The sequence below is a fragment of the Salmo salar genome, chromosome ssa11, assembly GCF_905237065.1.
Source record: "Salmo salar chromosome ssa11, Ssal_v3.1, whole genome shotgun sequence".
Lineage (NCBI taxonomy): Eukaryota > Metazoa > Chordata > Actinopteri > Salmoniformes > Salmonidae > Salmo > Salmo salar.
In genome coordinates this window covers 96,502,685-96,528,065 of record NC_059452.1, presented here as the reverse complement: position 1 = coordinate 96,528,065, position 25,381 = coordinate 96,502,685, and the positions used below count along the sequence as shown (strand labels likewise).

Below are 25,381 nucleotides of genomic sequence, written 5' to 3'. Positions count from 1 at the left end.
TTCTCTCTCTATTCTCTCTCTATCCCCTCTATCACTTTATATCCTCTCTATATCCTCTCTATATCCTCTCTATCCCTCTCTATCCTCTCTATCCACTCTCTATCCTGTCTCTATCCTCTCTATCCTCTCTATATCTTCTCTCTATCCTTCTCTCTATCCTCTATCTTCTCTCTATCTTCTCTCTATCCTCTCTCTATCATCTCTATATCTTCTCTATCCCTCTCTCAATCCTCTCTCTATCCTCTCTATATCCTCTCTCTATCCTCTCTCTATCTTCTCTCTATCCTCTCTCCTCTCTCCTCTCTCTATCCTCTCTCTAACCTCTTTATATATTCTCTCTATTCTCTCTCTATTCACTCTCTATCCTCTCAATCTTCTTTCTATCTTCTCTCTATCCTCTCTCTATCTTCTCTCTATCCTCTCTCCTCTATCCTCTCTCTATCCCCTCTCTATATCCTCTCTCAATCCTCTCTCTATTCCTCTATGTCATCTCTATCCCCTCTCTATCTCCTCTATATATCTTCTCTCTCTCCTCTCTCTAACTTCTTTATCCCTCTCTCTATCTTCTCTCTATCCTCTGTCTATCCCTCTCTCTATCTTCTCTCTATCCTCTGTCTATCCCTCTCTCTATCTTCTCTCTATCCTCTCTCTATCCTCTCTCTATCCTCTCTACCCCTCTCTCTATCCTCTCTCTCTCTCTATCCTCTCAATCCTCTCTCAATCCTCTCTCTATCCTCTCTCTATCCTTTCTCTATCCTCTCTCTCTCTCTCTATCCTCTCAATCCTCTCTCTATCCTCTCTCTATCCTCTCTTCTCTCTCTCTCTCTATATATATATATATATATTGTCTCTATTCTCTCTCTATTCTCTCTCTATCCCCTCTATCACTTTATATCCTCTCTATCCTCTGTCTATCCTCTATCTTATATCTATCCCCTCTAATCAGCTCTATCCCTCTCTCAATCTTCTCTCTATCTTCTCTCTATCCTCTCTCTATCCTCTCTCTATTCTCTCTCTATCTTCTCTCTGTCCTTTCTCCTCTCTCCTCTCTCCATCCTCTCTCTAACCTCTTTAAATCCTCTCTCTATTCTCTCTCTATCCTCTCTATCCCTTTATATCCTCTCTCTATCCACTCTCTATATCCTCTCTCTATCCTCTTTCTATCCCCCTCTCCATATCCTCTTTATATACCCCTCTCTCTATCCTCTCTCTATCATCTCTCTATCACTCTCTCTATCCCCCTCTTTCTATTATCTCTATATCATCTCTATCCTCTCTCTATCCCCCTCTCTCTATCCCCCTCTCTCTATCCTCTCTCTATCCTCTCTCTATGCTCTCTCTATGCTCTCTCTATCCTCTATCCCTGACAGATCACAAAGCAGCGTACAACCTGACATGAGGTCATCCACAGGTCACACTTGTATTAGTTCTCTCTCTCTCTCTCTCTCTCTCTCTCTCTCTCACACACACACACACATTTCAAACACGGATGAAAATATCTTTGGATTGATAATGCAGCTGATCTTGTCCATGGCAGCGAGTGGGATGCATTATTAAACACGTGTGGGGCTAAGAAAAGTAGAAAAGGGTTTCTCAGCCTGATAATCAGTAAATTACACACCGTGGTCTGACGGTGCCAGCTGTACACACAGCAACCACAACAACGAGCTAGCTTTCTATCTCTCTGGATGACTGTTGCACTTTCACTGGGTGCATGATTCAGCTCAATGGAAGCAGATGACGTCAATACTGTACTATAGTGAACTGAAAGTTTACTATGCTCTCAACAGAATCTGACCCAAGGCTAGTGACATATATTTCTGAAGTGTCCCAATCTGAACTACTTCATAGGTAGTGTGAAAGAATGTGTGTAATGTGACACATAGGAAAACTGATATTGTGGAATCAGGCCAATCAATAATGAAACGAAATAGAAGACATTTTTATGGATCATAGTACTTTTTGTGTGTTTCCAAGCTGCATTTGCCATAGAGCTTATGATATATACTGAAAGAGTGGGAGTAGGAGGAGGAAGACTGCATGACCTGATCGGTCTGCTACAGAACTCACCGATGTTGGAGTGCTTCAGCAGTCGGCAGATCCTGGCCTCTCTGTCCAGCTTCTGGTGATCTGAAAGCCAAACACGCAGACAGATAGTTTCATGACGCAGGAAACATTACAGGTGTACTATCTTCATTTTTCCCTGCTTCTCACAGCAGGAAAATTGTTCTGCAGTGACAGGAAATGTGAATTATTATTATTATTGGACATTTTTGTATGGGGTTGTTAGGGCAAATCAAGTCTGAAATTTTAAAATGGAAATTACAAACTTTAGAAGCCTTTCTAAACCTTGAGTACACTCCAATTAGCATTTCCTGCTGAGCAGGAAAGTTCTCTGTGACAACAGATAGATCAAATTAAGATAGTTCTAGAAAGATGCCTGAGTTTCCGACCTAAAATTCCGAATTGGATGACAATTCAAAACGATACTTAAAAACCTTATTCCTTATGATAGATTTTTTTTGACTGTCTGTTATGCCATGTACGAATGTGTTATTCAATGTGTTTCTATGGGCTACAGCAGTAAAGGCCAAATTCAACGTTTCATCAATTCATTTTCAAATATATTTTTTATACCTACAGGGGTGGTAGGGAGGCATGAGGGTGGGTGGTAGGGAGGGATGAGGGTGGGCGGTAGAGAGGGAAGAGGGTGGGTGGTAGGGAGGGAGGGATGAGGGTGGGCGGTAGGGAGGGAAGGAAGGAAGGAAGCAGAGGGAGGGAGGAAGGAAGGAAGGAAGGAAGGAAGGAAGGGGAAGGAAGGAAGGAAGGAAGGAAGGAAGGAAGGAAGGAAGGAAGGAAGGAAGGAAGGAAGGAAGGAAGGAAGGAAGGAAGGAAGGAAGGAAGGAAGGAAGGAAGGAAGGAAGGAAGGAAGGAAGGAAGGAAGGAAGGAAGGAAGGAAGGAAGGAAGGAAGGAAGATGGTAGGTGAAAGGGTGATGGTGGGTACGGTACAGAGGGAGGAGGTTGGGAAGGAGAGAGAGGTCACATTGACACAAGCTACTCTCCCCAGTAATGAAAGTGAGGGGGCGGGCAGTCAGCAAGATAACAATGCCGCTTTGCCAAATAAATGCTCTCTTTCTGTCCGAGAGTGGAGGGCTTTCTGCAGTAGTAATGAGTGACCCAAATTGGCAGGGGAGACCCCCTTTTTCCCCCTAATATCTGCCCCTCTGTTCATAAACTCCTTCACTGTCTGCTCAATCTGCACAGCTCAATCTCTTTCACTGTCTGCTCAGTCTGTACAGCTCATTCTCCTTCACTGTCTGCTCAATCTGCACAGCTCAATCTCTTTCACTGTCTGCTCAGTCTGCACAGCTCATTCTCCTTCACTGTCTGCTCAGTCTGTACAGCTCATTCTCCTTCACTGTCTGCTCAGTCTGTACAGCTCATTCTCCTTCACTGTCTGCTCAGTCTGTACAGCTCATTCTCCTTCACTGTCTGCTCAGTCTGTACAGCTCATTCTCCTTCACTGTCTGCTCAGTCTGTACAGCTCATTCTCCTTCACTGTCTGCTCAGTCTGTACAGCTCATTCTCCTTCACCAATCAAGAGGGGTGTATCAGTCTTACAGTAAAAAGCCATTGCCCCTTGATCAAGTTCATGATTGCATCGGAGATGAGATAAACCAAGCCTCCTCCATCATCCAGGCTTTTCTTGTGTGAGCAGTAGCTTCACAAAAACCCATCTGCTGTGTAGCAGCAGCATTTATCATTATCAGTAAGTACTGTTTCGGCAGTATCACCATACCACAGGAGGTTAGTGGCACCTTAATTGGGGAGGACGGGCTTGTGGTAACGGCTGGAGTGGAATTAGTGGAATGGTATCAAACACATCAAACACATGGTTTCCATGGTTTCCATGTGTTTGATGCCTTTCCATTTGCTCCGTTCCAGACATTATTATGAGCCGTCCTCCCCTCACCAGCCTCCACTGCGCCATTACACATATAAGAAATGAAACAAATATAATATCTCGTTCTTTCCTTGTAGAATATTTGCCGTCGTACCAGCTTTTAAGCGTGTGCCAATCTCCTCCTCCGTCCCTACAGCCTTCCTGTACTGTACGCCATCCACTGTAATGTATACGCAAAGATATGCTCTGGACTTTAAAAATGGTGTTGCTAAGCAACCCTGCGGAATACACCAGGACTAGAATGATAAGATATAGCTATGAGTAAAAATACAGAGGGAGAAATGGAGTTCATGCATCACTTGTATAAATCCTCCAACAGGGGTATAATGAAAGACAAATGAAGCTTCAACAGCACTGATCACAAAACACAAGTCAAGGGCAATATACCAGGATAGTGTGAGACTACAATGAGCCTTACAAAACCATTTTCCAATCATATATTAAACAATGACAATCAAACAGGAAATGACATAAGCCGTAGAATAATAGACCCTTCTGCATTTCAATGCAATAATAAAACACAGGTCTGTAGCCTTAAATGGCTTTAAATGTATTATACTGTATGTCCAATACATTGTATCAGTGTAACTTTGTACAGTATCATTGATGCTCACTGTATTAGTTCATTGATTAACACATTGACATTGACACAGACAGTATACTGCAGATTAACACATTGACACAGACATGTACAGTATACTGTAGATTAACACATTGACACAGACAGTATACTGTAGATTAACATATTGACACTGACATGTACAGTATACTGTAGATTAACATATTGACACAGACATGTACAGTATACTGTAGATTAACACATTGACACAGACAGTATACTGTAGATTAACACACTGACACAGACATATACAGTATAGTGTAGATTAACATATTGACACAGACATGTAAGGTATACTGTACATTAACACACTGACACAGACAGTATACTGTAGATTAACACATTGACACAGACAGTATACTGTAGATTAACACACTGACACAGACATATACAGTATACTGTAGATTAACACATTGACACAGACAGTATACTGTAGATTAACACACTGACACAGACATATACAGTATAGTGTAGATTAACATATTGACACAGACATGTAAGGTATACTGTACATTAACACACTGACACAGACAGTATACTGTAGATTAACACATTGACACAGACAGTATACTGTAGATTAACACACTGACACAGACATATACAGTATACTGTAGATTAACACACTGACACAGACAGTATACTGTAGATTAACATATTGACATTGACATGTACAGTATACTGTAGATTAACACATTGACACAGACAGTATACTGTAGATTAACACACTGACACAGACATGTACAGTATACTGTAGATTAACACACTGACACAGACAGTATACTGTAGATTAACATATTGACATTGACATGTACAGTATACTGTAGATTAACACATTGACACAGACATGTACAGTATACTGTAGATTAACATATTGACACAGACATGTACAGTATACTGTAGATTAACACACTGAAACAGACATATACAGTATACTGTAGATTAACACACTGACACAGACAGTATACTGTAGATTAACATATTGACATTGACATGTACAGTATACTGTAGATTAACACACTGACACAGACAGTATACTGTAGATTAACACATTGACAAAGACAGTATACTGTAGATTAACACACTGACACAGACATATACAGTATACTGTAGATTAACATATTGACACAGACATGTACAGTATACTGTAGATTAACACATTGACACAGACAGTATACTGTAGATTAACACACTGACACAGACATATACAGTATACTGTAGATTAACATATTGACACAGACATGTACAGTATACTGTACATTAACACACTGACACAGACAGTATACTGTAGATTAACACATTGACACAGACAGTATACTGTAGATTAACACACTGACACAGACAGTATACTGTAGATTAACATATTGACATTGACATGTACAGTATACTGTAGATTAACACACTGACACAGACAGTATACTGTAGATTAACACATTGACACAGACAGTATACTGTAGATTAACACACTGACACAGACATATACAGTATACTGTAGATTAACACATTGACACAGACAGTATACTGTAGATTAACACATTGACACAGACATGTACAGTATACTGTAGATTAACACATTGACACAGAAGGTATACTGTAGATTAACACATTGACACAGACATGTACAGTATACTGTAGATTAACACACTGACACAGACATGTACAGTATACTGTAGATTAACACACTGACACAGATATATACAGTATACTGTAGATTAACACACTGACACAGATAGTATACTGTAGATTAACATATTGACATTGACATGTACAGTATACTGTAGATTAACACATTGACACAGACATGTACAGTATACTGTAGATTAACACATTGACACAGAAGGTATACTGTAGATTAACACATTGACACAGACATGTACAGTATACTGTAGATTAACACATTGACACAGACAGTATACTGTAGATTAACACATTGACACAGACATGTACAGTATACTGTAGATTAACACACTGACACAGACATATACAGTATACTGTAGATTAACACACTGACACAGACAGTATACTGTAGATTAACATATTGACAGTGACATGTACAGTATACTGTAGATTAACACATTGACACAGACATGTACAGTATACTGTAGATTAACACACTGACACAGACAGTATACTGTAGATTAACACATTGACACAGACAGTATACTGTAGATTAACACACTGACACAGACATATACAGTATACTGTAGATTAACACATTGACACAGACAGTATACTGTAGATTAACACATTGACACAGACAGTATACTGTAGATTAACACACTGACACAGACATATACAGTATACTGTAGATTAACACATTGACACAGACAGTATACTGTAGATTAACACACTGACACAGACATATACAGTATACTGTAGATTAACACACTGACACAGACATATACAGTATACTGTAGATTAACACACTGACACAGACAGTATACTGTAGATTAACACATTGACACAGACATGTACAGTATACTGTAGATTAACACATTGACACAGACATGTACAGTATACTGTAGATTAACATATTGACATTGACATGTACAGTATACTGTAGATTAACACACTGACACAGACAGTATACTGTAGATTAACACATTGACACAGACAGTATACTGTAGATTAACACACTGACACAGACATATACAGTATACTGTAGATTAACACATTGACACAGACAGTATACTGTAGATTAACACATTGACACAGACATGTACAGTATACTGTAGATTAACACATTGACACAGACAGTATACTGTAGATTAACACATTGACACAGACAGTATACTGTAGATTAACACATTGACACAGACAGTATACTGTAAATTAACATATTGACATGTACAGGACACTGTAGATTAACATATTGACAAAGACACGTACAGTATACTGTAGATTAACATATTGACACAGACAGTATACTGTAGATTAACACATTGACACAGACAGTGTACTGTAGATTAACACATTGACACAGACAGGTACAGTATACTGTAGATTAACACACTGACACAGACATGTACAGTATACTGTAGATTAACACATTGACACAGACATGTACAGTATACTGTAGATTAACACATTGACACAGACAGTATACTGTAGATTAACACATTGACACAGACAGTATACTGTAGATTAACATATTGACACTGACATGTACAGTATACTGTAGATTAACACATTGACACAGACATATACAGTATACTGTAGATTAACACATTGACACAGACATATACAGTATACTGTAGATTAACACATTGACACAGACAGTATACTGTAGATTAACATATTGACACAGACAGTATACTGTAGATTAACACATTGACACAGACAGGTACAGTATACTGTAGATTAACACATTGACACAGACAGTATACTGTAGATTAACACACTGACACAGACAGTATACTGTAGATTAACATATTGACATTGACATGTACAGTATACTGTAGATTAACACACTGACACAGACAGTATACTGTAGATTAACACATTGACACAGACATGTACAGTATACTGTAGATTAACACATTGACACAGACAGGTACAGTATACTGTAGATTAACTCATTGACACAGACATGTACAGTATACTGTAGATTAACACATTGACACAGACATGTACAGTATACTGTAGATTAACACACTGACACAGACAGTATACTGTAGATTAACATATTGACATTGACATGTACAGTATACTGTAGATTAACACATTGACACAGACAGGTACAGTATACTGTAGATTAACATATTGACACAGACAGTGTACTGTAGATTAACACATTGACACAGACATGTACAGTGTACTGTAGATTAACATATTGACACAGACACGTACGGTATACTGTAGATTAACACATTGACACAGACATGTACAGTATACTGTAGATTAACATATTGACACAGACACGTACGGTATACTGTAGATTAACACATTGACACAGACATGTACAGTATACTGTAGATTAACACATTGACACAGACAGTATACTGTAGATTAACACATTGACATTGACACAGACAGTATACTGTAGATTAACACACTGACACAGACAGTATACTGTAGATTAACATATTGACATTGACATGTACAGTATACTGTAGATTAACACATTGACACAGACAGGTACAGTATACTGTAGATTAACATATTGACACAGACAGTGTACTGTAGATTAACACATTGACACAGACATGTACAGTGTACTGTAGATTAACATATTGACACAGACACGTACAGTATACTGTAGATTAACACATTGACACAGACATGTACAGTATACTGTAGATTAACACATTGACACAGACATGTACAGTATACTGTAGATTAACATATTGACACAGACACGTACGGTATACTGTAGATTAACACATTGACACTTATACCATGACAATTGCTGGTCTTATTTTACACTCCTGCTGCATGCACATTAACCTGCAGCTAGACGAACATGGACCTGACCCTGGAAGACGACCTGCGTAGTTTGTCTCAATGTAGACAGACAATCAATCAATCCACTGTTGGATAGTTTAATACCTTAAGTGATATTCCCAGCACCAGTAGGCCAACACGTTTTGGTGTGAAGCGTTTTTAATCTAAATAACAGCTCACTCACAGCTGATTCGGGTTAAATGATCTGCCCTACTCCTCCTGGTCCAGGTGATCAGAATTCTAATAATCCTCCACTGCTACTCCGCCAGATGTCTTTCCCTGCTCCATGCAATCTGTTCTGCTCACCATTACACCTGATCCTTACATCTGAGGGTTCCCAACCCGACAGCCAGTCGGTCTCTACAGAGCAAGTAGAGAGGCAGCCTTCGTGTAGAATGAGTCTCTACAGAGCAAGTAGAGAGGCAGCCTTCGTGTAGAATGAGTCTCTACAGAGCAAGTAGAGAGGCAGGCTTCGTGTAGAATGAGTCTCTACAGAGCAAGTAGAGAGGCAGCCTTCGTGTAGAATGAGTCTCTACAGAGCAAGTAGAGAGGCAGCCTTCGTGTAGAATGAGTCTCTACAGAGCAAGTAGAGAGGCAGCCTTCGTGTAGAATGAGTCTCTACAGAGCAAGTAGAGAGGCAGCCTTCGTGTAGAATGAGGCTCTACAGAGCAAGTAGAGAGGCAGCCTTCGTGTAGAATGAGTCTCTACAGAGCAAGTAGAGAGGCAGCCTTCGTGTAGAATGAGTCTCTACAGAGCAAGTAGAGAGGCAGCCTTCGTGTAGAATGAGTCTCTACAGAGAAAGTAGAGAGGCAGGCTTCATGGGAGTAAATGTAAAATCCTAACAAATCCTTTTGGACCAAAGCAGCTGCATGTCTGTGATCTCCAGGAGAAATGTCTACCACAGTCATTTACAGAGGCACACCAACTCATCTTGGTATTATTGTGACATTGACTATGATTTTACGCATGAGGAACTCATATTAACGCCATGAATTACTTGAAGTCAGACCATCTCTAACAACCAACCCCACAGGATATAATGGAACAGGCTACAACATGGTGAGAAAAGGAGAATCCAGTTTGAATGATCATTCAGCTCCTCTAGTGTAGAAGTAGGGAGGGTGGATTGCTAGGGCATATATTTATTTACAATAAATCATGTTATGGTATCAACAGAGTCCCCTGGCAGAGGGCCAAGCAGGCAGCTGGTTGATCGTTTTTAATGATATCACTGCTTCCTCCCAGGGTTCTATCTAACGCGCACGCACACACACCTGTAACCTAAGGAACATCAAAATCACATGCAAACAATATACAATGTGTGCTCCCCTGCATGCACAGCCACGACAACATCATTTACACTGTGCTGCACAAAACACAGTATGTACTCTCCTAGAAGCACATGCCACATGAATACAAATAGGCACTCACTGAAACGAAAGTAAACAACAAAGGAATAGAGAATGGGATAAACAGGCAGGAAGCAGCAGGGGTTTCTGGGCTCACTGAGGAGTAGTCTGTCAGTCAGTCACAGGCCAACAGGGAGCTGTCTGTTTGTGGTTCCTCTCTACACACTCTGTCACCCTTACACAGGAACACACACAGAATACCAAACAACCTGCCTCCTCTCAGAACTCAGCATGCCAGCTGACAACACAGCTCTCTACCAGACCCCTAGCCAGCCATTCAGTATGGAGGCGTGACCACAACACACCTCTCTACCAGACCCCTAGCCAGCCATTCAGTATGGAGGCGTGACCACAACACACCTCTCTACCAGACCCCTAGCCAGCCATTCAGTATGGAGGCGTGACCACAACACACCTCTCTACCAGACCCCTAGCCAGCCATTCAGTATGGAGGCGTGACCACAACATGCCTCTCTACCAGACCCCTAGCCAGCCATTCAGTATGGAGGCGTGGCCACAACACACCTCTCTACCAGACTCCTAGCCAGCCATTCAGTATGGAGGCGTGTCCACAACACACCTCTACCAGACTCCTAGCCAGCCATTCAGTATGGAGGCGTGACCACAACACACCTCTCTACCAGACCCCTAGCCAGCCATTCAGTATGGAGGCGTGACCACAACACACCTCTCTACCAGACCCCTAGCCAGCCATTCAGTATGGAGGCGTGACCACAACACACCTCTCTACCAGACTCCTAGCCAGCCATTCAGTATGGAGGCGTGTCCACAACACCTCTCTACCAGACCCCTAGCCAGCCATTCAGTATGGAGGCGTGTCCACAACACACCTCTCTACCAGACCCCTAGCCAGCCATTCAGTATGGAGGCGTGTCCACAACACCTCTCTACCAGACCCCTAGCCAGCCATTCAGTATGGAGGCGTGACCACAACACACCTCTCTACCAGACCCCTAGCCAGCCATTCAGTATGGAGGCGTGTCCACAACACCTCTCTACCAGACCCCTAGCCAGCCATTCAGTATGGAGGCGTGTCCACAACACACCTCTCTACCAGACCCCTAGCCAGCCATTCAGTATGGAGGCGTGGCCACAACACACCTCTCTACCAGACCCCTAGCCAGCCCTCCCCTCCCCTTCCTCCTCCCTACCTACTCCTCCCCTACCTACTCCTCCCCTCCCTACCCTCCCCTCCCCTTCCTCCTCCCTACTTACCCCTCCCCTCCCTACCCTCCCCTTCCTCCTCCCTACCTACCCCTCCCCTCCCTACCCTCCCCTTCCTCCTCCCTACCTACCCCTCCCCTCCCTACCCTCCCCTCCCCTTCCTCCTCCCTACCTACCCCTCCCCTCCCTACCCTCCCCTTCCTCCTCCCTACCTACCCCTCCCCTCCCTACCCTCCCCTTCCTCCTCCCTACCTACTCCTCCCCTACCTACCCCTCCCCTCCCTACCCTCCCCTCCCCTTCCTCCTCCCTACCTACCCCTCCCCTCCCTACCCTCCCCTTCCTCCTCCCTACCTACCCCTCCCCTCCCTACCCTCCCCTCCCCTTCCTCCTCCCTACTTACCCCTCCCCTCCCTACCCTCCCCTTCCTCCTCCCTACCTACCCCTCCCCTCCCTACCCTCCCCTTCCTCCTCCCTACCTACTCCTCCCCTACCTACCCCTCCCCTCCCTACCCTCCCCTCCCCTTCCTCCTCCCTACTTACCCCTCCCCTCCCTACCCTCCCCTTCCTCCTCCCTACCTACTCCTCCCCTCCCTACCCTCCCCTCCCCTTCCTCCTCCCTACCTACCCCTCCCCTCCCTACCCTCCCCTCCCCTTCCTCCTCCCTACCTACCCCTCCCCTCCCTACCCTCCCCTCCCCTTCCTCCTCCCTACCTACCCCTCCCCTCCCCTCCCTACCCTCCCCTTCCTCCTCCCTACCTACCCCTCCCCTCCCTACCCTCCCCTTCCTCCTCCCTACCTACCCCTCCCCTCCCTACCCTCCCCTTCCTCCTCCCTACCTACTCCTCCCCTCCCCTCCCTACCCTCCCCTTCCTCCTCCCTACCTACTCCTCCCCTCCCTACCCTCCCCTCCCCTTCCTCCTCCCTACCTACTCCTCCCCTCCCTACCCTCCCCTTCCTCCTCCCTACCTAGATATGTAGTGTAGTTCTCAATAGAACGGTTGTGAAATGGTGAGACTGCAATACGATACACAACAGCAATACGTATAGAAACTCACCAAATGCCATTGTAAATATCAAACAAGAATTGGCAGTATGTATATAATGTCCTGAAATGACGTAGCACTTATCTGAAAAAGGAGCAGTTTAGGCATAATTGAGTTAGAATGGTAAAAGCTATAACTCCAGTAAATTACCCTGGAAATTTCAAAGACCATTTAACATGTCAAATCAAATCAAAAACATTGTTATTTGTAACATGCGCCAAATACAACATGTGTAGACCTTACCGTGAAATGCTTACTCACGAGCCCTTAACCAACAATGCAGTTAAAAAGTATGAAATTTAACAAATAGATAAAAATAAAATAGTAACAATAAAATAAAATAAAATAACATTAGCGAGGCTATATACAGGCTATATACAGGCTATATACAGGCTATATACAGGCTATATAGAGGCTATATACAGGCTATATACAGGCTATATAGAGGCTATATACAGGCTATATACAGGCTATATACAGGCTATATAGAGGCTATATAGAGGCTATATACAGGCTATATACAGGCTATATACAGGCTATATACAGGCTATATAGAGGCTATATAGAGGCTATATACAGGCTATATACAGGCTATATACAGGCTATATAGAGGCTATATACAGGCTATATACAGGCTATATAGAGGCTATATACAGGCTATATAGAGGCTATATACAGGCTATATACAGGCTATATACAGGCTATATACAGGCTATATACAGGCTATATAGAAGCTATATACAGGCTATATAGAGGCTATATAGAGGCTATATACAGGCTATATACAGGCTATATACAGGCTATATACAGGCTATATAGAGGCTGTATAGAGGCTATATAGTGGCTATATACAGGCTATATAGAGGCTATATAAAGGCTATATACAGGCTATATACAGGCTATATACAGGCTATATAGAGGCTATATAGAGGCTATATACAGGCTATATACAGGCTATATACAGGCTATATAGAGGCTATATAGAGGCTATATACAGGCTATATACAGGCTATATAGAGGCTATATAGAGGCTATATAGAGGCTATATAGAGGCTATATACAGGCTATATAGAGGCTATATACAGGCTATATAGAGGCTATATACAGGCTATATAGAGGCTATATACAGGCTATATACAGGCTATATAGAAGCTATATAGAAGCTATATACAGGCTATATAGAGGCTATATACAGGCTATATAGAGGCTATATACAGGCTATATACAGGCTATATACAGGCTATATACAGGCTATATACAAAGAGTACCGGTACTGAGTCAGTGTACTGGGGTATGAGGTAGTTGGGGTGATTGAGGTAATATGTACATGTCGGTTTGGTTAGGTGATTGATTGAAGTGCTATGTACATGTAGGTAGGGGGTGGGTGGAGTCCAGACAGCCGTTTAATTAACTATTCAGCAGTCTCATGGCTTTGGGGTAGACGCTGTTCAGGAGCCTTTTAGTCCCAGACTTGGCGCTCCAGTACAGCTTGCCATACGGTAGTAGAGAGAACAGACTGTGACTTGGGTGGCTGGAGTCTTTGACAATTTTTAGGGCCTTCCTCTGACACCGCCTGGTATAGAGGTCCATGGATGGATGGGAGCTCGGCCCCATTGATGTACTGGGCCGTACGCTCTACCCTCTGTAGCGCCTTGCAGTCAGAAGCTGAGCAGTTGCCATAACAAGCGGTGATGCAACCAGTCAAGATGCTCTCGATAGTACAGCTGTGGAAGTTTTTGAGGATCTGATGGCCCATGCCAAATCTTTTCAGTCTCCTGACGGGGAAGAGGCGTTGTCGTGCTCTCTTCACGACTGTGTTGGTGTGTTTGGATCTTGCTAGGTCCTTAGTGATGTGGACACAGAAGAACTTAAAGCTCTCGAGAGTCTCCACTACAGCCCCATCGATGTGAATGGGGGCATGCTTGGCCCTCCGTTTCCTGTAGTCCATGATCAGCTCCTTTGTCTTGCTGAAGTTGAGGGAGAGGTTGTTGTCCTGTCACCACACTGCCAGGTCTCTGAACTCCTCCCTATAGGCTGTCTCATCGTTGTCGGTGATCAAGCCAACCACCGTCGTGTTGTCAACAACCTTAATGATGGTGTTGGAGTCGTGTGCTACTGTGCAGTTGTGGGTGAAGAGGAAGTACAGGAGGGGGCTAAGCACACACCCGAGGGGCCCCCGTGTTGTTGTCTACCCTCACCACCTTGGGACGCCCGTCAGAAAGTCCAGTATACAATTGCAGAGGGAGGTGTTTAATCCCAGGGTCCTTAGCTTAGTGATGAATTTGGAGGGCACTATGGTGTTGAATGCTGAGCCGTAGTCAAAGTACATTATTCTTATGTAGGTGTTCCTTTTGTCCAGGTGGGAAAGGGTCATATTACACTCTTAGAAAAAATGGTTCCAAAGGGGTTCTTCGGCTGGCCCCATAGGGTAACCCTTTTTGGTTCCAGGTAGAATTATTTTGGGTTCCCTCTGTGGGAAGATTTCTACATGGAACCAAAAAGGGTTCTACGAACCAAAAGGGTTCTATCCGGAACCAAAAAGGGTTCTGCAAAGGGTTCTCCTATGGGGACAGCCGAAGAACCCTTTTAGGTTCAAGATAGCACCTTTTTTTCTAGGAATGCAGTACAGTACACCCATTTTAAGCCAATATGTTAGCGTTGATGTTGTTTTTCCCTGAGCCGTCAGTTGGCCCAGGAGCCTTTCCTTCAGCAGCTCAGCTGGCTGTTACATGGGCTGTATCACAACAGACTGAAGAAAAGGCGGGAATTGTTACTTCATTAATATTAATGCATCCAAATGTTTGAGTCATCACAGTCTTTCTCAGTAAAGTCTACCATGCAAAAAGTAATTATGTAAAAGTAATAATGTTTTTGTTTGGTTAGCATTTGGAAACATTAGATAGTGCATACAACTTTCCCTGACATCACACAAGGGTGGTCCATTTAAAATGAATTCATTCTTTCCTCGCCCCTTGCCCTGCAAGTGTCAACTCATCATACGCCATGATACATCATTAGAAGTGTCCACTTAATTTTGGGGCTGTGGGGAGAGGATGTGTCTTTCACGTGTTTGGAATGGAGCCAGAAACTGCTTCTCCAATAGAAATCCCTGATCATGCTTGTAGGCAATGTCATGGCAAAGTTGGCTAGCTAAACTTATGCGCAGAAATACGTCAGCGGGTCTAACAGTCGTCTTGCGCCGAAATGTACATGTGCAGGCCATCAAATCAAAACACACATTGAAGTTCTGTAGGTTCATGCTCTACAACATTCGTAGAGTACGACCCTGCCTCACACAGGAAGCGGCGCAGGTCCTAATCCAGGCACTTGTCATCTCCCGTCTGGATTACTGCAACTCGCTGTTGGCTGGGCTCCCTGCCTGTGCCATTAAACCCCTACAACTCATCCAGAACGCCGCAGCCCGTCTGGTGTTCAACCTTCCCAAGTTCTCTCACGTCACCCCGCTCCTCCGCTTTCTCCACTGGCTTCCAGTTGAAGCTCGCATCTGCTACAAGACCATGGTGCTTGCCTACGGAGCCGTGAGGGGAACGGCACCTCCGTACCTTCAGGCTCTGATCAGTCCCTACACCCAAACGAGGGCACTGCGCTCATCCACCGCTGGCCTGCTGGCCCCCCTAACTCTGAGGAAGCACAGTTCCCGCTCAGCCCAGTCAAAACTGTTCGCTGCTCTGGCACCCCTATGGTGGAACAAGCTCCCTCACGACGCCAGGACAGCGGAGTCAATCACCACCTTCCGGAGACACCTGAAACCCCACCTCTTTAAGGAAATCCTGGGATAGGACAAAGTAATCCTTCTAACCCCCCCCTAAAAGATTTAGATGCACTATTGTAAAGTGGTTGTTCCACTGGATATCATAAGGTGAATGCACCAATTTGTAAGTCGCTCTGGATAAGAGCGTCTGCTAAATGACTTAGATGTAAATGTTAAATGTAAGTTGTTTTCAATGAAAAATTCAAACGTCAGTTTGTCACTTTCACGAGGTTGGAGTAATAACATGTTCAACTCCTTAAGACTGTGGTCTAGGTTGCGTTTTTAGATTTCAAGAAAATTAAGAAATAAGGAAGAATTCATCACTTCTCTCATTCTCAAACCCCAAACCCCAGCCTGGTCTGTTGGTGTGTTTCCCAAGTGTTCCCGCGATGTTGCGCCTCTGGGTTTAGAAACTGTATTATTACCTTCATACAGTATATACATTCATTGACTTTAACACCTGTTACATTAGGCTGGATACACACATACAGCATAGACCAAATAAGAGAGGAATGTAGACAACACAATAACTAGTGGGTTTGAAGAACTAGTAAAATTATTTTAGTCATGTCACGGTTGTCGTAGGGTAAAGCAGACCAAGACGCAGCGGGGAAATGTGCACTCATCTTCTTTTTATTTAAACGGACAAAGAAGGTAAACCAAAATAAATACGTACACAACAAAAACACAACGACTAATAACAGGCCGGTAAGGCAACAAAGCTATACCTAGCACAATCTCCCACAAAACACTAAAACAAACACATACCTATTTATAGAACCCTCAATCAGAGGCAACTAGAAAACACCTGCCTCCAATTGAGAGTCCAATCCCCAATTAACTAAACATAGAAATACAAAGAACTAGACTAAACATAGAAATACATTAACATAGACCAGTGCCCAAAACCCAGAATAATAAATCAAACACACCACTAAACACACAACCACCCCGAACCACATAAAACAAATACCCTCTGCCACGTCCTGACCAAACTACAATAACAAATAACCCCTATTACTGGTCAGGACGTGACAAGTCAGACAGCTCTGCAGCATACTCAGGAAGGCTAGCTAAATAGGATGACTAAAGCAATATAGTATTGGAGCACAGAGATAACATTATGGTTGTTTGGCTGGCTGCTACTGTCTGAGTAGAGATGAGATGATGACTTTATGGAATGAAAAATAATAATGTCATAAAATAAAAATGAAGTAATATATCCAACTGAAATGTTTTATTATTTCACAGTAATTTCCTATTTTTCTATTGATGTCTACCAAATGTGGACCTGACAGAGACAAAGGAATATTTTTTAATGTTTTGGCAATTCGATATTCACTATTGTTGCCTTTGGAATTTCCATTAAAAAGCAAAAAAAGAATTTGTATGTCATTATTTCATAATGCATTTAATGTAAAAAAAAATATCACAACCGAAATCCGTGATAATTTTTCATAATCAAACCAAAACCGAACCAACCTCCAAAATTGGTTAATAGACCAATAACAAAGAGAGTTCCAAACCTCTCTGCCAATAACAGCTAGTTTTCAGTTTTCCCCTCCCCAATCAGACCACTCCCAGACAGTCCTAGCAGAGTGTTTTGGGGATAAAAAGCTCTTTTTAACCATTTTAATGGAAATCTATTACAGTAACTACGTTTCCATCCAGTTTTTTGCGAGTAAAGTCATACAGCATAAAAAAAAAATCATGACAGTTTTGATGGAAACAGGTAATTTCGGTACAGTTTTATAAATGGCGACATAATTGGTTCGTTCGACATGGTGGGATCTTTTGTGTCAGTAAAATTAATTATGCAAGAAATGGTGGTGGAAACGCCTTTATGCACAAATATTAATATAATAACCATCATACTTGAAGTAAATTGCGAGTCACTCGATGATGGGCTGTGTGGTCCTCCCACTATGACTCGGGAAACCATGCAGTTTATTAGGCTACAGATGAAATAAGTTATGAGGAACTTCACAAGGTGGTGAAAGTGCACAGTGATCTTGTAATCGATGCTTGAATACCGTTTGACAAATTAAAATGTTCTCACTCTTATCCATAATAATCTCATCCTATAGACAAACCTATGTATCTGTGAGCTGTTGGCCAGAGCGCACGTGTCAAAACCAGAGTAGGCACAGTTCTTATTTAACGGAATAGTTTTTGTGACAAAACTCTCTAGAGTTGAAAATGCGATGGAAACACATTGCACTTTAGATTTGTATTAGGTACATTAAATCTTAAGCTAAAAAGTACATTTTGTGTGCACAATGTCATCACGCACTGACTTTTATCCGCAACAAGTCCAAGGGTAGGGAACAACACATCTGCCACTCTAATCCTCAACACGGGGACCCCCTCAGGGGTGCGCGCTTAGTCCCCTCCTGTACTCCCCATTTACCCATGACTGAGTGCCCAAGCACGACTCCAAGACCATCATTAAGTTTGCTGATGACACAACGGTGTTCTGCTTGATCACCGACAACGATGAGACAGCCTATAGGGAAGAGGTCAGAGACCTGGCAGTGTGGTGCCAGGACAACAACCTCTTCCTCAACGTGAGCAAGACAAAAGAGATGATTGTGGACTACAGGAAAAGGAGGGCCGAACACACCCCCATTAACAGCAACAGGGCTGTAGTGGAGTGGGTCAAGAGTTTCAAGTTCCTTGGTGTCCACATCACCAACGAACTATCATGGTCCAAACACACCAAGACAGTTGTGAAGAGGACATGACAACACCTTTTCCCACTCAGGAGACTGGAAAGATTTGACATGGGTCCCCAGATCCTCAAAACGTTCTACAGCTGCACCATCGAGAGCATCCTGACTGGTTGCTACACCAGCTGGTATGGCAACTGCTCGGCATCAGACAGTAAGGCACTACAGAGAGTAATGCGTACAGCCCAGTACATTACTGGGACCAAGTTTCCTGCCATCCAGGACCTATATACTAGGCAGTTTCAAAGGAAGGCCCAAAACATTGTCAAAGACTCCAGTCACCCAAGTCATAGACTGTTCTCTCTGCTACCGCAAGGCAAGCAGTACTGAAGCGCCAAGTCTAGGTCCAAAAGGCTCTTTAACAGCTTCTACCCCCAAGCCATAAGACTGCTGAACAATAATCAAATGGCCATCCGGACTGTTTGCATTGATACTGCCCCCCCGCCTTGTCACGGCTGTCTGAAGAATGGGACCAAAGCGCAGCGTGTATATCGTTCCACATTTTATTATAACAATGAAACTATGCAAGACATATAAATAAACTAAATAAACAAAACAACAAACCGTGACGAAGAGGTGCAACATACACTAACTCAAAACAATCTCCCACAAACCCAGGTGGTAAAACAACTACTTAAGTATGATCTCCAATTAGAGACAACAATGGCCTCTAATTGGAGATCATCCCCCCCAAAAAAACATAGAAATACAGAAACATGACAACATAGAAAATCTAAACTAGACACAACCCCGTCATGCCCTGACCTACTCTACCATAGAAAATAAAAGCTTCTATGGTCAGAACGTGACACGCCTGCTGCTACTCACTGTTTATTATCTATGCATAGTTACTTTACCCCTACCTACATGTACAAATTACCTCGACCAACATGTACCCCCGCACATTGACTTGGTACCAATACCCCCTGTATATAGCCTCATTATTGTTATTTTACACCTGTTGGACTCCGCACATGTGACAAATAAAATTTGATTTGATTTTGGTGAAAACACACCACAAATGGGAATTCAGATGTTCTTTATGCAGATTTTAGAATATTCGCAAGAAAATCTGTCACCAATTGGATGGAAACCTAGCTACTAAGGTATTTCTTTCATTGTTAACCAGAAAATATTTGATATTGATATTAAAACGGCTGCATTGGGCCTTTAATGGGACGACAGAGAGGGAGGAGAGGAAATATTTGATGCTCTGCTTATCTTTTGTCTCTTTCTCTGGTGCACTACTCCGGTGCACTACTCCGTGATACAGCTCCATGATACAGCTCCGATACAGCTCCGTGATACAGCCCTGTGATACAGCTCCGTGATACAGCTCCGTGATACAGCCCTGTGATACAGCTCCGTGATACAGCTCCGTGATACAGCTCCGTGATACAGCTCTGTGATACAGCTCTGTGATACAGCTCCGTGATAGAGCTCTGTAATACAGCTCCGTCATACAGCTCCATCATACAGCTCCGTGATACAGCTCCGTGATACATGTTGTTAGTTAGATCAGGAGTCACACTCCCTGCACTCCACCACCTACACGCTCTGTACCGTGTTTGTAAAAGTTATATTATTGACCCAAATCACAAATGTACTTGACCCAACACTGCCTTTGAATTGATTTAGCAGCCTAGTAGCTAAAGCCCACTGTATGGAACTTGATAATATACAGTAGGTCTGTCATTGCATTTCCCTCAGTGATGCTAATGCTAATGCTAATGATGTAACTAGAATTATAAACCCTAATCCTGGCTCTCCAGGTCAAAAGACTATAGGTGACAGTTAGATTAGGTACAGTGCATTCGGAAAGTATTCAGACCCCTTGACTTTTTCCACATTTTGTTACATTACAGCCTTATTCTAACATTGATTAAATTGTTTTTTTCCCTTATCAATCTACACACAATACCCATAATGACAAAGCAAAAACAGATTTTTAGAAATGTTTGCTAATTTATACAAAATAAAAACTGAAATATCACATTTACATAAGTATTCAGACCCTTTACTCAGTACTTTGTTGAAGCAGCTCTTGCAGCAATTACAGTCTTGAGTCTTCTTGGGTATGACGCTACAAGCTTGGCACACCTGTATTTGGGGAGTTTCTCCCATTCCTCTCTGCAGATCCTCTCAAGCTCTGTCAGGTTGGATGGGGAGCGTCACTGCACCGCTATTTCAAGGTCTCTCCAGAGATGTTAGATCGGGTTCAAGTCCGGGCACTGGCTGGGCCACTCAAGGATATTCAGTGACATGTCCCGAAGCCACTCCTGTGTTGTCTTGTCTGTGTGCTTAGGGTCGTTGTCCTGTTGGAAGGTGAACCTTCGCCCCAGTCTGAGGTCCGGACCGCTCTGGAGCAGGTTTTCATCAAGGATCTCTCTGTACTTTGCTCCGTTAGTCTTTCCCTCAATCCTGACTAGTCTCCCAGTCCCTGGCACTGAAAAATATCACCACAGCATGATGCTGCCACCACCATGCTTCACCGTAGGGATGGTGCCAGATTTCCTCCAGACTTGACGCTTGGCATTGAGGCCAAATAGTTCAACATTGGCTTCATCAGTCCAGAGAATCTTGTTTCACACGGTCTGAGAGTCTTTCGGTGTATTTTGGCAAACTCCAAGCAAGCTGTCATGTGCCTTTTACTTTAATTTTATGTTTTTGCACCTAAAATAGTTAATGCATCATTCATTTCATGGTCAAAATGAAAACGCAAGCTAAGTGTTGACCAAGGCTTCCACTCTTTCACAGTCTAATTTACTGAGGAGTGGCTTCTGCCTGGCCCCTCTACCATAAAGGCTTGATTGGTGGAGTGCTGCAGAGAGAAAACTCTAGAGCTCTGTCAGAGTGACCATCAGGTTCTTGGTCACCTCCCTGACCAAGGCCCTTCTCCCCCGATTGCTCAGTTTGACCGCATGGCCAGCTGTAGGAAGAGTCTTGGTGGTTCCAAACTTCTTCCATTTAAGAATTATGGAGGCAACTGTGTTCCTGGGGACCTTCAATGCTGCAGACATTTTTTGGTACCCTTCCCCAGATCTGTGCCTCGACATAATCCTGTCTCTGAGCTCTACGGACAATTTCTTCGAGCTCATGGCTTGGTTTTTGCTCTGACATGCACTGTCAACTGTGGGACCTTATATAGACAGGTGTGTGTCTTTCCAAATCATGTCCAACAATTGAATTTACCACAGGTGGACTTCAATCAAGTTGTAGAAACATCTCAAGGATGATCAATGGAAACCGGATGCACCTGAGCTCAATTTTGAGTCTCATAGCAAAGGGTCTGAATACTTATGTAAATAAGGTATTTATATTTATTACCTGTAATACATTTGCAAAAATGTCTAAAAACTTGTTTTCGCTTTGTCATTATGGGGTAATAAAAAATAAAAACAATTTAGAATAAGGCTGTAACGTAACAAAATGTGGAAAAAGTCAAGGGGTCTGAATACTTTCCGAAGGCACTGTACATTTGAAATTTGCGTAAAATATAGTTCCTGTCCTTCCTCCGTCTTATATAGTCTCTCTGTAGCAGAGACATCAACATGTTACTAGACACTCTTATCGAGAGCGACTTACAGGAGTAATTAGGGATAAGTGCCTTGCTCAATGGCACATCAACAGACTTTTTACCTAGTAGGCTCAGGGATTCAAACCAGTGACCTTTTGGTTGCTGGTCCAATTTCCGCTCATGTCAACGTGTTTCTGCTGCTGCCCCTGAAGGCCAATTCAGCTCAGCCAGCATGACGCAGAATGAATGCAAGTGGATGTCAGACAGACAGACATCACATAGACAGACGTCAACCGCTTGACAGCAATTCAGTGTATCTCAAGGAGACATGATATGTCTTGATTGTGCTAGGATGGATTCCTTTGACTTGAATGAATGTGTGCAATGCATGTATTTGTTTTTTTAAGTGTCACAAGATATATAGAGATTTCTATACTGCTTTATATCATAAGATACAGTACATACGTACGTTGATGAACAGTATATCACATGAACATTGTGTAGGAGGTGTGAGTTGCTACTGTACTTTTAGGGCATTCTGCTTCCTCCCACACTCCAGACAGTAGGTCTTTAATCTCACAACAGAACCAGAAAATCTGATTTTCAAAAAGTGAAAAGAGAGGAAACCTTTTGGCTGGTGTGTGGTCCCTCAAAATGCCTTGGTATGTCAGCCTTTCATTAAACATTAAGGCGCCTCAGCTCCACTGAATATTATTCAATCAGACTCACTGCTACTACAAGACGTCTTGTTTGTCTCCTTTCAATGGACCAGTAACGGCTCTTGCAGTTTGATGTCTCTGGAGAAGTATTTTACTCCAAACCTGCTGTCAAGCAAAGGATCTAATCAAAAACCTTGGTTTACATTCCCTTATATAATGTTAAGATTATAATTCAATTAGCAGATCATCATGTCTTTATGACAAGAGGGGGGAACTGAAAAATGAATGTGCCAATCAAACTGTGACCAACAACAGTCAGATATCCAGTCAGTTCAAAGCTTCATTTCAAAACTGTGAGCCAGCAGCATTTTCCAGGTCAGTCAGTACCATCAAAGGGTTCTGGCAACACTGAGGAAGAAATATCACTGCTCTACTTAAATAAACATTTGGAGGAGTACGGAGGGATTCACAAAAGACAACACAATAACAATCTTTCTGAACAAAAACCCTACTGTCTGCAGCAAATAAATAGAATCCACCCATTATGTCATAATTGACTTGAATGAGGAGGCTTGTTCTATGGATTCTACTTCTACTGTCTCCACCACATGGACTGTTAAAACATATTTAAAGCGGGGTGTTGGGGGATAGGCGAGTCACTTACCCCTGGCAGATAGCTTCTTGGTGTTGATGATCTTAGCAGCATACTCTTGGCCTGAGAGGACCTTCAGGCACCGCCGCACCACTGAAAAAGCTCCCCTGGGAAGCGCAGGAGACAGAAATGCATATTGAACTGCATAGTTATAGTAAATATTAATTTTGTTTTCCAATAAAAATTGTATGTAATGTTTTTCACCTAAAATGGTTAATGCATCCATCATTCATTTCATGGTCAAAATGAAACTGCAAGCTAAGTGTTGACCAAGTGTAGACAGTCTATTTTGAAAGATAAATAGCTTAAATCCATTCCCTAGCAATAGCACAGTGAGCATCTTTTAGGAAAATGTGTAAAATACTGTGGTTGATATCTGATCTGGTGTTTTGCAATTATGCATGAAACACTTCTGAGTAGTACAGTAAAACAGATTTAAAGAACAGCACCTGATCCCTGATAGATTGGTCACGAGTCTCTTGTGGACAGATGCACGTCACATAAATGGCAGTAGCGTCTGTCGACAGACTGTGGGAAGCCTTGACTAACGAGGAGTTTGTTCAGGTACGCTGATTTCTTTCGTTGCTGGACAGGTGCTCGCATCTTTAGAAGATGATTTTTGGCCCATAGACTTGCCTGAAACTGGCTGACGTTCAGAGGGGTGAAGACTTCACTAGTCTGGTTAGTATAGATGGTGTTAGTCTAGATAGAAAATATTATTTTCTAACCCATCTCCCCCCCAGAGTTTAATCAAGCATCTGATGCAATTACACAATATTTTTGTTCTGGGTTTTCCGAGATTAGTTTACTCGGCTTTGTGATTGAGAACATTGCCATGCAGGCATATGTATCACTAACGATCTGAAATGGTCCGCCCACACAGACAGTGTGGTGAAGAAGGCGCAACAGTGCCTCTTCAACCTCAGGAGGCTGAAGACATTCGGCTTGGCCCCTAAGACCCTCACAAACTTTTACAGATGTACAATTGAGAGCATCCTGTCGGACTGTATCACTGCCTGGTACGTCAGTTGCACCGGGAGCAACCGCAGGGCTCTCCCGAGGGTGGTGCGAGTATTTCCAACGCATCACCAGGGGCAAACTGCCTGCCGTCCAGGACACCTACAGCACCCGATGTCACAGGAAGCGCAAAAAGATCATCAAGGACAACAACCACTCGAGCCACAGCCTGTTCACTGGTCACTTTAATAATGGAACACTAAATCAAATCAAATGAAATTGTATTAGTACATGCACCGAATACAACAGGTAATGCTTACTTACGAGCCCCTAACCAACAATGCAGTTAAAAAAATATAAATGGATAAGAATAAGAAATAAAAATAAGAAGTAATTAAAGAGCAGCAGTAAAATAACAATAGCTAGACAATAT

The 25,381-nt window shown here is 42.8% G+C and overlaps 1 protein-coding gene across 4 annotated transcripts in view; it reads right to left on the bottom strand.

Moving 5' to 3' along the window:
• The window catches only part of camk2a (calcium/calmodulin-dependent protein kinase II alpha), a 150,020-nt gene that overhangs the window by 110,735 nt on the left and 13,904 nt on the right, over positions 1-25,381 (bottom strand). For all 4 annotated transcript variants that reach the window (XM_014129573.2, XM_014129574.2, XM_014129572.2 and 1 more), the window contains exons 2-3: positions 24,004-24,098; positions 2,071-2,130 (exon numbers count right to left, since the gene is read on the bottom strand). In XM_014129573.2, the coding sequence (XP_013985048.1) occupies positions 2,071-2,130; positions 24,004-24,098 (155 nt within the window). The remainder of the gene's footprint in view (positions 1-2,070; positions 2,131-24,003; positions 24,099-25,381) is intronic.